Source organism: Heterodontus francisci, chromosome 23 (genome assembly GCF_036365525.1).
Source record: "Heterodontus francisci isolate sHetFra1 chromosome 23, sHetFra1.hap1, whole genome shotgun sequence".
Classification (NCBI taxonomy): domain Eukaryota; kingdom Metazoa; phylum Chordata; class Chondrichthyes; order Heterodontiformes; family Heterodontidae; genus Heterodontus; species Heterodontus francisci.
The window spans coordinates 61013337-61026896 of record NC_090393.1 but is presented as its reverse complement, the minus strand read 5'-3'; the positions used below and the strand labels follow the sequence as shown (position 1 = coordinate 61026896).

Genomic DNA, 13560 nt, shown 5'->3' with positions numbered 1-13560 from the left:
GCATCTGTCCATGACATTTTTGGTAGGGTTGACCACCGCACAGTCCTTGTGGAAACAAAGTCCCGTCTTTACATTGAGGGTATCCACCATCGTGTTGTGTGGCACTACCACCATGCTAAATGGGATAGATTTTGAACAGATCTAGCAACTCAAAACTGGGCATCCATGAGGCGCTGTGGACCATCAACAGCAGCAGAATTGTATTCAACCACAATCTGTAACCTCATGGCTGAGCATATACCCCTCTCTGCCATCGAGCTAGGGGACCAACCTTGGTTCAATGAAGAGTGCAGGAGGGCATGCTGGGAGCAGCACCAGGCATACCTAAAAATGAAATATCAGCCTGGTGAAGTGACAACGCAGGACTACTTGGGGTCCAAACAGCGTAAGCAGCATGCAATAGACAGGGCTAAGCGATCCCATAGCCAATGGATCAGATCTAAGCTCTGCAGTCCTGCCACATCCAGTCGTGAATAGTGGTGGACAGTTAAACAACTAACTGGAGGAGATGGCTCCACAAACGTCCCCATCTTCAACGATGGGGGAGCCCGGCACATTAATGCAAAAGCCAAGGCATTTGCCTTCATCTTCAGCCAGAAGCTGATCCATCTCGGCCTCCCCCTGAGATCTACCAGTATTACAGATGCCAGTCTACAGCCAATCCGATTCACCACGTGATATTAAGGAACGGCTGAAGGCACTGGATACTGCAAAACGATGGGCCCTGACAACATTCCGACAATAGTATTGAAGACTTGTACTCCAGAACTAGCCACACCCCTAACCAAGCTGTTTCAGTACAGCTACAACACCTCTACCCTCTTCCTCTGAAGTAAAACTAACCCCTAAGCCAGCCCCCTCTAACTTTCAAAAAAGCAAAATACTGTGCATACTGGAAATCTGAAATAAAAACTGAAAATGCAGGAAATACTGAGCAGGTCTGGCAGCGTCTGTGGAGCGAGAAACAGAGTTAATGTTTCAGGTAGATGACCTTTCATCAGAACTGGGAAAAGTTAGAAATGTAATAGGTTTTAAGAAAATGAAAGGGTGGGGTGGGGTTAGAAAAAGAACGAAAGGGAAGGTCTGTGATCGGGTGGGGGGCAGGAGAGATCAAATGATGAAAGGGTTGATGTTGCAAGGCCAAAGGGAGAGGTAATGGGACAAGTAAAGAAACCAAAGCTGTCTCGAGGAAGTTTGAATGGCAGAAGGATGAACAATTGCCACCCGAAAGTAAAGAAAAAGAAACACAAGATGGTAAAACCAAAACCTACAAAAAAAAAGAAGACAAAATGGGAGCAGAGGCTATGTTCTGAAATTGTTGAACTGAATGTTGGGTTCAGAAGGCTGTAAAGTGCCTCATTGAAAGATAAGGTGCTGTTCCTCAAGCTTGCGTTGAACTTCATTGGAACACTGCAGGAGGCCGTGGACAGTGAGGTCAGCATGGGAGCAAGGTGGAGAATTAAAATGACACGACCAGAAGCTTAGGGCCACGTGTGCGGACTGAATGAAGGTGTTCAGTAAAGCAGTTGCTGAGTCTGTTTGGTCTCCCCAATGCAGAGCAAACCAGAACGCATTGTGAGCAGTGAATACAGTATACTAAATTGAAAGAAGTACATGTAAATTGCAGTTTGACCTGGAAGATGTGTTTGAGGCCTTGGGTGGTGAGGAAGGAGGAGGTAAAAGGGCAGGTGTTGCATCTTCTGCGCTTGATTGGAAAGGTGTGGTGAAAAGGAGTTGGGTGTGATTGAGGAGTGGACCAGGGTGTCACAGAGTGAATAGGTCCCTTTGGAATGCTGAAAGCACGTATAGTGGATAGCGCATACAGGGAGGTGGTCACACCGCAGGTAAAGACTGCTCAGGCAGAAAGGGAATGGGTGACCACCAGGCAGAGTAGCAGAACTAGGCAGGTAGTGCAGGAGTCCCCTGGGTCCATCTCCCAATATAACAGATTTTCCACTTTGGATACTGGTGGGGGAGATAGCTTCTCAGGGAAATGCATCAAGAGCCAAGTCTGTGGCACCACCTGTGGCTCAGCTGCACAGGAGGGGCAGAAAAAGAGTGGGAGAGCTATTGTGATGGGGGATTCTATTGTAAGGGGTACAGATGGGCATATCTGTGGCCGCAAACATGACTCCGGGATGGTATGTTGTCTCCCTGTATGAGGGTCAAGGATGTCACAGAGCGCTGTTGGACATTCTGAAGGGGGAGGGTGAACAGTCAGAGGTCATGATTCACATTGGTACCCATGATATAGGTAGAAAGAGGGATGAGGTCCTGCAACAAGAATTTAGGGAGCTAGGTAGCAGATTAAAAAGCAGGACCTCAAAGGTTGTAATCTCTGGATTACTCCCAGTGCCATGTGCTGGTGAGTATAGGAATAGGAGGATAGAGCAGATGAATGCGTGGCTGAAGATATGGTGCAGGAGGGAGGACTTTAGATTCCTGCATCACTGGATCTGTTTCTGGCGAAGGTGGGACCGAGACAAGTTGGACGGATTGCACCTGAACCGGAACGGGACCAACATCCTTGCTGGGAGGTTTGCTAGTGCTGTTGTGGGGGGGGGGGGGGTGTAAACTAATTTGGCAGGGGGGTGGGATACAGAGTGGAGGTACAGTCGGGGTGATGCACAGCCAAATCTCGAAGAGAAACTGAGTCAGTCTGGAAGGCAGAGCAAATTTTGACCTGTTGAGGCACAAACGAATAATGCAAGCCTGGATTGCATCTATTTTAATGCCTGGAGTAAGGCAGATGAATTGAGGGCGTTGATCAACACATGGGGTTATGATATTGCTACCACAGAGACATGGTTGAGGGAAGGGCAGGACTGGCAGCTCAGTATTCCAGGGTATAGAATCTTCAGGTGTAACAGGGAAGGTGGTAAAAGAGGAGATGGCATTGCACTGTTGATCAAGGAGTCAATTACTGCAGTAAGGAGGGATGACATCTTAGAAGGTTCCTCAAATGAGGCCATATGGGTAGAACTTAGAAACAAAAAGGGGGCAATCACTTGGCTGGGAGTGTACTACAGGCCTCCAAACAGTAAGGGAGAGATAGAGGAGCAGATATGCAGGCAAATCTGACAGGTGTAAATATAATAGTGTAATAATAGGGAATAGTCTTAGTGCAAAAGGCTCAAATGGGGCAGAATTCTTAAAGTGCATACAGGAGACTTTTTGAGCCAGCACTCAAAGTCCAACAAGAGAAGGGGTGATACTGGACCTAATCGTAGGGAATGAAGCTGGACAAGTGGTAGAAGTGTCAGTGGGGGAGCATTTCAGGGATAGCGACCATAACTCTAAGATTTAAGGTCGTTATGGAAAAGGACAAAGAGGGACCGGAAATATAAGTTCTGAATTGGGGGAAGGCTGATTTCAATATGATAAAACAGGATCTGGCCAAAGTGGACTGGGAGCAACTACTTGTAGGAAAGTCTACATCAGACCAGTGGGAGTCATTCAAAAAGGAAATAGTGAGAGTTCAGGGCCAACATGTTCCCGTAAAGGTGGTGCAGGGCCAACAAGTCCAGGGAACCCTGGATGTCAAGGGATATAGAGGATTGGATAAGGGAAAAAAATGGAGGCTTATGGCAGATTCAGAGCACTGAAAACAGCAGAGGCCCAAGAGGAGAATAGAAAGCGTAGGGGGTACTTAAAAAAAAAAAAGTAATTAGGAGACCGAAGAGGGGGCATGAAAAAACACTAGCGGGCAAGATAAAGGAAAATCCCAAGGCGTTTTATAAGTATATTAAGGGCAAGAGGATAACCAGGGAAAGAGTAGGGCCCCATTAGGGATCATAGTGGCGATCTGTGTGTGGAGTCGGAGGACAAAAGTAAGGTTTTAAATGATTACTTTTCATCTGTGTTCACTACGGCGAAGGATGATTTAGGTGTCGGGATCAGGGAGCGGGATTGTGATATACTTCAACAAATTAGCATTGAAAGGGAGGAGGTATTAGCTGTTTTAGCAGGCTTAACAGTGGGATAAACCCCCAGGCCAAGATGAGATGTATCCCAGGCTGTTATGTGAGGCAAGGAAAGAGATTGCAGGGACACTGACACAAATTTTCAAATCTTCTCTGGCCACAGGAGAGGTACCAGAGGACTGGAGGACAGCAAATGTGATGCCATTATTCAAGAAGGGTAACAGGGATAAACCAGGTACTTACAGGCCAGTGAGTCTAACATCAGTGGTAGGGAAACAATTGGAAAAAGTTCTGAGGGGCAGGAGTAATCTCCACTTGGAGAGGCAGGGATTAATCAGGGATAGTCAGCGTGGCTTTGTCAGGGGGAGATCATGGCTAACAAATTTGATTGAATTTTTCGAGGAGTTGACTAGATGTGTAAGATGAGGATAAAGCAGTTGATGTTGTCTACATGGACTTCAGTAAGGCTTTTGATAAGGTCCCACATGAGAGATTGGTTAAGAAAGTAAGAGCCCATGGGATCCAGGGCAATTTGGCAAATTGGATCCAAAATTGGCTTTGTGGCAGGAGGCAGAGGGTGATGGTTGACGGTTGTTTTTGCGAGTGGACGCCTGTGACCAGTTGTGTACCGCTGGGGCCCTTACTGTTTGTAGTGTACATTAATGATTTAGATATGAATATAGGAGGTATGATCAGTAAGTTTGCAGATGACACGAGAATTGGTGGTGTCGTAAATAGTGACGAGGAAAGCTTTAGATTACAGGAAGATAAAGATGGGCTGGTTAAGATGGGTGGAGCAGTGGCAAATGGAATTTAATCCTGAGAAGTGTGAGGTGATGCATTTTGGGAGCACTAACAAGGCAAGGGAAGACCCTAGTAAGTACAGAGGGTCAGAGGGACCTTGGGGTACTTGTCCATAGATCACTGAAGGCAACAGCACAGGTAGATAAGGTGGTTAGGAAGGCATATGGGATACTTGCCTTTATTAGCCGAGGCATAGAATATAAGAGCAGGGAGGCTATGATGGAGCTGTATAAAACACTAGTAAGGCCACAGCTGGAGTACTGTGTACAGTTCTGGTCACCACATTGTGATTGAAGTGGAGAGGGTGCAGAGGAGATTCACCAGGATATTGCCTGGGCTGGAGCATTTCAGCTATGAAGAGAGACTGGATAGGCTAGGGTTGTTTTCCTTAGAGCAGAGAAGACTGAGGGGGGGACCAGATTGAGGTATACAAAATTATGAGGGACATAGATAGGATAGATAGGAAGAAACTTTTTCCCTTAGCGGAGGTGTCAATAACCGGGGACATAGATTTAAGGTAAGGGTCAGGAGGTTTAGAGGGGATTTGAGGAAAACTTTTTTCACCCAGAGGGTGGTTGGAATGTGGAACACACTGTCTGAAGGAATGGTGAAGGCAGGAACCCTCACAATATTTATCAAGTATTTCAATGAGCACTTGAAACGCCATAGCATACAAGGCTACGGGCCATGTGCTGTAGAATCGGATTAGAATAGTTAGGTGCTTGATGGTCGGCACAGACACGATGGGCCGAAGGGCCTGCTTCTGTGCTGTATAACTCTATGACTCTGAAAGGGGAGGGGAAGATGTGTTTGGTGGTGGCATCATGCTGGAGGTGGCGGAAATGGTGGAAATTAAAGACGGAGCCTGTTGGCTGGATGGTGGGGATAAGGAGATCCCTGTCTTGGTTCTGGGAGGGAGGGGAAGCAGAATTGTGGGGAATGGGATGGGCGTGGTCAAGGGCCATGTCAGCCAGAGTCGGGGGGAGTTCTTCGTTGAGGAATACCGAAGACGTAATCTATAGTGGTGGCCTGGAAGGTTGCATCGTCCAAACAGATGCACTGGAGCCAGAGAAACTGGGGAGTAGAATGGAACCCTGTAGGAAACGGTGTGACGAAGTGTAGTAGAGGTAGATTTGGGAATCAGTGGGCTTGTAGTGAATATTTGTTGACAACCTATCCCCAGAAAGGGAGACAGAGAATTTGAGGAAGGGAAGAGTCAGAGATGGACCATGTGAAGTTGAGAGAAGGGTGGGAATTGGAAGCCGAGTTGATGTAATTTTCCAGTTCGGTTCAAGAGCATGTAACAGCACCAATACAGTCATCAACATACCGGAAAGAGGTGAGAAGGTAAGAAATAGGAACAGAAGAAGGCCATTCGGCCCTTCGGGTCTGCTCCGCCTTTTGATGAGATCATGGCTGGTCTAATTGTGGCCTTTCCATTTTGCTGCCTGCCCTCCATAACCCTTGACTCCCTTGTCAGTCAAAAACCTGTCCAACTCAGCCTTAAATATATTCAATGACCCAGCCTCCACTGCTCACTGGGGATGAGAATTCCGAACACTAACAATCCTCTGAGAGTAGAAATTCTTCCTCGTCTCTGTCTTAAAAGAGAGACCCCTTATTCTTAAATTGTGCCCCCTAGTTCGAGATTCCCTCATTCCCTCTCAGCATCTACCCTGTCAAGCCCCCTCAGAATCTTATATGTTTCAATAAGATCACCTCTCAATCTTCTAAACCTCAATTGGTATAGGCTGTTGAAGCTTTCCTCAAGACAAACCCTCATTCCAGGAATCAGCCTAGTGAACCTTTTCTGAACTGCTTCTAATGTATACCCCTCCTTAAATCGGGTGACCAAAACTGTACACAGTTCTCTAGGTGTAGGTTTACCAATGCCCTGTACAGTTGTACCAAGACTTCCCTATTATTATACGGGGGGGAGACGGTGGCATAGTAAGTTAATTAATTTTTTTTATTTTTATTTATTTTTATTTATTTAGAGATACAGCACTGAAACAGGCCCTTCGGCCCACCGAGTCTGTGCCGACGATCAACCACCCATTTATACTAATCCCATATTCCTACCACATCCCCACCTGTCCCTATATTCTCCTACCACCTACCTATACTAGGGCAATTTATAATGGCCAATTTACCTATCAACCCGCAAGTCTTTTGGTGGTGGGAGGAAACCGGAGCACCCGGCGAAAACCCACGCAGACACAGGGAGAACTTGCAAACTCCACACAGGCAGTACCCAGAATTGAACCCGGGTCGCTGGAGCTGTGAGGCTGTGGTGCTAACCACTGCGCCTCATCAATTAATTAATAAGTTCAATTAATAAAAAATCTGGAATTAAAAGCTAGTATCAGTAAAAATGCCAGGAAACTATCATCGATTGTTGTAAAGACCCATCTGGTTCACTAATGTCCTTTAGGGAAGGAAATCTGCTGTCATTACCTGATCTGGACTCCAGACCCACAGCAATATGGTTGACTCTTAACTGCCCTCTGAAAAGGCGTAGCAAGCCACTCAGTTGTCAAGGGCAATTAAGGACGGGCAACAAATGTTGGCCTTGCCAACGATGCCCACATCCCATGAAAGAATAAAGAAAAACTCCACCCCACCCCCCCTTGCAATAAAGGCCAACATTCCATTTGCCTTCCCAATTACTTGCTGTACCTGCATGCTAGCTTTTTGTGATTCATGTACAAGGACACCCAGATCCCTCTGTATCGCAGCATTCTGCAGTCTCTCTCCATTTAAATAATCTGCTTTTCTATTCTCCCCGCCAAAGTGGACAATCTCACATTTTCCCACATTATGTTCCCATCTGCCAGTTTTTTGTCCACTCACTTAACCTATTTATTGCAGACTCTTTGTATCCTCCTCACAGCTTGCTTTTCTACCTAGGTGGTCTGAGCAGGATTGCACCAAGGAATATTCCACATATCCCACAAAAAGGTGGGCATAGCTAGGATCCAGGCAGGTATCCATAGCATACCTACACTCCAAGGACTGCAGCGGTTCAAGAAGGCAGCTTACCATCACCTTCTCAAGGGCAATTAGGGATGGGAAGTAGATGCTGGCCTGGCCAGCAATGCCCACACCCAATGAATTAATTTAAAAAACACCTTTTATTTGGAGGAAGTGAGACGAGTTAAAGGAGAAGTTGTTCAGTATGAGAATTTAGCCAGGTGGAGGAGGGCTGGTGCTGGATGGAGACAGGTTGGGCTTCTGTTCAAGGAAGAAGCTGAAAGCTCTCAGACTGTCGTGGTGGGGGCTGGAGGTTTCGATGGGTGCCTATGGTGAAATGGGGACGGGTAGTTCCAGGAAATTGTTAAAGTGACAGGGCATTGCAAGAGTCTTGTATGTAGGTGGGAAGAGACTGGACAAGAGGAGGAAACCTCCAACTGTCACCTTGGTACAACAACCATGACTGGTGACTGCGATTAGTCTGCCGGTTCAGTGCTCAACAACATCAATCTCTCCAGCCCCTCCTCCCCCTCCCCCCCACCTCTCTCTTTCACCCCCACCAGCTCTCCCTTTCACCCTCGCCACCTCCCCTTTTCCCCCTTGCCACTGACCCCTGCCTGTGCCGACCCTTCTAAATGTTAGTGGTGTCCTTGTTTCCCACACTCGCATTCTCTGCCATACAGGAGTAGCTGCACAGATACACGCAAGTTATGTTGTGCAGCAATACTTTTTCTCATGGCGTTCGGCCTGGCATCTTCGAAGGAGCATCCATGCATATGAGAATCACATCAATGAATTGGGTAGGAGGTGTACTCTGCGGAAGATCTTCACCCACTGGAGTCACTGTATCCTTTTCCCCCTGAAGCCTATAAACTTGAATCTGTTTAGTCTTTGTGCATTTTTCGGAACAAGTTGAGTCACTCGCTCTTCAGTTTCGTGGAATAATTCTGTAGTGCTGAAAATGTTTAAAATATGTATTTACCCTTGGAACAAGGTGATGGAATAAAGCAGCATTAGGAACAAGAAAAAAATCTGCAAATCCGTAATAAAAACAGAAAATGTGTCAAAATGCATAGCAGCTCAGTCACGAAGAGAGAGACAGGTTCAGGCTTTGAGTCTATGCCCCACATCATAACTGCCGGTTCATGGCCTGAGGGGTGACAGCTGTGAAAAGGGGTTTAAGCATCCACAAGCCCACAAACAAACTGATGATCAACATAACATGGTTAATCTTTATAGCCCACCCTCCCCAAATACAATCATTTCTGCATTTTATTTTACTGTAGGGAAAGTATATAAAGGACTGCAGTATCTCTGTTCATGGCGATGCTATTGATTGATTCTGGATTTTATGTAATTATAAAAAAGATTCTCGAATCATATGCCTAAAAATTGAAGGTTACATCTCTGTCAACCCAAAACAGGGTCAGAATGAAATCCATCAGATCAGGAAGTGGAGTGAGATGTGTTGAATGGAATGGGCTTGTGCTGCTTTGGCTTTAGATCAGCTGTTGTTTAATTACAACCATTACTAACTGAACTAAAATATAGTCCCAGCTGGACTTTAAGGTGCTTTTTAAACTTAATCAAAAACTTGTTAGTGTTAGTGAAGAGTTGACTGTCATAATTTTAGCAAAATTTGAATGGTGATCAGCTGAACTCTAAGCAAAGAGGGCGATGCACAGCCGTTGTATAGGTATTCCACATCACTCCATCCCAGGAGCTGTAATATAACAATGTCACTTGACGTCAAAAATATTGCTAAGCACTGATAACAGAGGCACATAGATATCAGGATTTATCCTCTGAATCGCTATAGATTTTTGTCTTGGCATATGTTTATTTCCCTTTATGATTTCTGTCTACCTCTGTTGATGGTGCATCTTTTTTTTCTTTCATACTGTCTGCTCGTCATTGAAGCGCTATATGTTAACTAAACTGCACATCAGCTGTGAATTCCTTTAACTTCAATCCAGATGTTTCTCTTGGTGCTAAAAAGGCCAAGCTGTGCAAATTGGCAGATCATCACTACCGCCACCACCTGCTGGTAAGGCATGGCATTAGCATGTACACATAGTACATCACGTACTGCATTGCTTCTTGGTTTGGCCTGTTCTGTAAGTACATGATTGTTTTATTCAGTGAGTGAGTTAGTGTCTCTGTTGTCACCAGCTTATTTTGATGTTCAGTATCTCGGAGCTCTAAATTGATCGACTCCTCCACAACGCAGTTGCATTAGGGTTAAATTATGAGGACAGGTTGCATAGACTATGCTGTTATTCCCTTGACTATAGAAGGGTGATTTAATTGAGGTGTTTAAGATGATTAAATTATTGGATAGGGTAAACAGAGAGACACTATTTCCTTTTATTGGGAGAGTCCAGAAGAAGGAGCATAGCCTTAAAGTTTGAGCATCAGAAAGCAGTTCTTCACATAAAGACTGATGGAAATCTGGAACTCTCTTCCAAAAAAATATTGAGGCTGCGGGTCAGTGGAAAATGTCAAAACTGAGATTGATAGATTTTTGTTTGGCAAGGGTATTAAAGTGTTACAGAAGCAAGGCAGGTAGATGGAAATCAGTCGTGATCTAATTTTTAGTCAAGACAGATTCAAAGGGTTGAAATGCCTGCTCCTGTTGTGTTGTTCCTAATATACAGTACAGTTACTGCAATACTGCTTCCCTCTCCCTGAAAGTTACATATGAATTCTCTGTACAGTTCCATGTCCCACAGTTATCTCTCAAGTGGCTATTCTTTGTGACTGTTTCAATAGACAGTTTATGGAGTGCATCATAAGCAAGGCCGATCCTGTGCACTTAAGAAAATAAGAAATAGGAGCAGGAGTAGACCATACAGTCCCACGAGCCTGCTGCACCATTCAATAAAGATCATGGCTGATCTGCCTCAACTCCACTTTCCCGCCCATTTCCCATATCCCTTGATTCCCTGAGAGACCAAACATCTCATCTCATTTCTTGTCTTGTCTCTGTCTCTGTAGCTCTTTCAGCCTTAAATATACTCAACGATGGTGCATCCACAACACTCTGGGGAGAAAATTCCAAAGTTTCACTGTTCTATTCTGGAAAGCCAGTTGGCGAAGGATAGTACTGGAGTCAAGCTTAACTCAGCCTCACATTTATTTACAGAGTGAAACATTAAAAGCGAACACCTCCGAACTCAACTGCACCACAGTTTCAATAAGTGCCTCTTCGTATGTGCTCCAGTGAAACGCCAATTAATGCCCAGCACCTGCATACAATTAAACAATTAATATGCAATTAACATTCACAACCTTGAGTGAAAAAATTTCTCCTCATCTCAGTTCTGAATATTGAACTCTTATCCTGAGACTGTGCCCCTGTGTTCTCGATTCCCCAACCAGGGGACATAACCTCTCTACGCTGTCAAGCCCCTTCAGATTCTTGTATATTTAAATGAGATCACCTGTCATTTTTCTAAAATTCAGACAATATTGGTCCAGTTTACTCAGCCTCTCATCATAGGACAACCCCCTCATCCCAGGAACCAATCTAGTGAACCTTTGCTGTATTGCCTCCAATACAAAGTATATCCTTCCTTAATATGGAGATCAAAACTGTTCACAGTATTTCAGGTGCAATTGTAGCAAGACTTCCTTATTCTTGTACTGTAACTCCCTTGCAATAAAGGCCAACATGCAATTTGCATTCCTAATGCCTTGCTGTACCTACATGCCAACTTTCTTGTACAAGTACACCCAAGTCTCTCTGAACATCAACATTTACAAGTTTCATGCTTTTTTAAAAAATATTCTGCTTTTCTATCCTTATTACCAAAGTGAATAACCTCACACTTCCCCACATCATACTGCACTTGCCACTTTACTGCCCACTCACTTAACCTGTCTGTATCTCTTTGCAGCCTCTTTGTGTCCTCTCAGCTTACATTCCCACCTACCTTTGCATCATCAGCAAACTTGGATACATTACTCTCCATTTGTTCATCAAATTTGTGTGGCACATTGTCGAATGCCTTTTGGGAATCCAAGCATACTACATCTACTGGTGCTCCTTTATCTACCTACTAGTTATATCCTCAAAAAACTCTTAATAATTTTGTCAAACACAGTTTCCCTTTTGTAAAACCATGTTGATGCTGTCTGATCATACTCTGATCATTTAATGCCCTACACACACAAACTATTTGTCAGGAGTTGCTGGGCAGAGATCGAGGTGGAAGCTCTGCTTTGTTAGCCTTTTCTTGATGCTTAAGTGCCGAGGCTAATTCTAACAGCTTCTTCAAGTAGAAACCAACTGGTTCAGCAGTGACGGGGAATTGAACCACTATTGTTTTTTATATTGACGTAGTTCAACAGTAAATTTGCCAGCTGAACCATCGAGCAACACATTTTCTTTCCTGTCTAGTGTGTTTTCTTTGCACAGAGGGAAAAAAAAAGAGGCTCCCTTCCTCCCTGATTTCAGCAAGGATCCACAGCCTGACCCTCACTGTGTGACACATCATATTTGAGTTCCAGCCTGCTGCACCTCATGTCAATAGTTCATCACTCTCATTTGTGGGGCAAACATAGGTGCTTCACACAAAGGGATTTGAAGGAGGTGTTTTTGCCATATGATGTTTATTTGAAAAAAATTCTGTTCTTTTTTACCAGCGATCAAGCATTACTGCTCTGAAGTTTAACGCAAGAAGCGTTCAGCTGAAACAGATACATAATAACCTGGCATACCAACAGTCCCATGTTTGGGTAAGAGTTTCTTTATCTACAGTAAGTCTGAGTACACAATGTAAGAAAGCTTGTCACAAGGTGAGAGGTTATCTGGTCCCTCAAATCACTCTTTGCGCAAACAATAGAAAGTCAGGGACTCTCCTTCACCCATTTAGTGTTAGTAGGGAAAGTTGATCTCAATTTTGAGGTCACCATGGCAGAGTACATTAAAAGTTTTAGAAATTCTGGTTCCCACTTTGGCTCAAAATGGCAGCTTGAGGGTAGGGCAGAGAATCAGTCAGCCAGCCAGGCAAAGGTCAGACCTTGAGTCTGAAATATACTTTTCAGTTTTTACGACTTCACTGCATTTAAAAAAAAGAGAATCCCCATTACTCATTTGGTCCTGTAAATAGTGACTCATGCTGAAATACAGTTCTAAAGCTACAGTCGTCAAGTTTATGAGCATAAGATCCAAGCAGCGAAAGGCTGTTCAAACATTGGGGGAATTACAGCTGAGTCTAACCCTGCTGTCAGTGAGTGCCCACTTATACACATTTCCTCATAGCAGTTATTGGATAGCAGTTGGAACACCGCTGATTGTGGAGCTGTCTTAACTACCTAGAGTGCATACATTGTTCAGTCTGAGGCTGTAAAATGTGGATATGTTCATTTTTTTTGACGCAGCAGGTGCCATTTTCCATCCAAAATGGCATCTGCAGCGTATATGCACGCTTCTGGTGCAGGCCCGTATTGGTGAGGGCATTAGAGAGCGCGTGGGGCTTGTCCGTCGGCAGTATGCAGAGTAGGCCGATATGACATCAGTGTGTAAAATGATCTGCTGCCAACACTGCCATTTTGGAGCTCATTGCTCCAGCCAACACCTCTCTTCACCTCGCAGGCAGTCAGTAACAGGAAGGCCACCCGACTAGCACTATTTCAAGAGATCAAGAATGATTTTCAGGTTAGATGCTGATTGATTTCTACTGGCTGTAGAAGTGTTTGGTGCTTTCTTGAGTTGTTGAAAGTTGCTGAAGTCTGCAGGGAGTGGTGTGGCATATGCTGAAGGACATTGTCCTGACTTCAAGAATTCTACACAGACCGCTTGCTCCCAGGCATCGTGCAGCAATATGCATTCCCCTTGGTCTACAGCATGACAGGG

General features: G+C 44.8%; 1 protein-coding gene across 4 annotated transcripts in view; it reads left to right on the top strand.

The window, feature by feature from the left end:
- sfi1 (SFI1 centrin binding protein) overlaps window positions 1-13560 on the top strand; it is a 235048-nt gene that overhangs the window by 76877 nt on the left and 144611 nt on the right. For all 4 annotated transcript variants that reach the window (XR_010977296.1, XR_010977297.1, XM_068055387.1 and 1 more), the window contains exons 10-12: window positions 8384-8545; window positions 9677-9747; window positions 12348-12440. Coding sequence is in view for 2 of the 4 variants with exons in the window: in XM_068055387.1 (XP_067911488.1) it covers window positions 8384-8545; window positions 9677-9747; window positions 12348-12440 (326 nt within the window). In the remaining 2 variants the exon portion in view is untranslated. The remainder of the gene's footprint in view (window positions 1-8383; window positions 8546-9676; window positions 9748-12347; window positions 12441-13560) is intronic.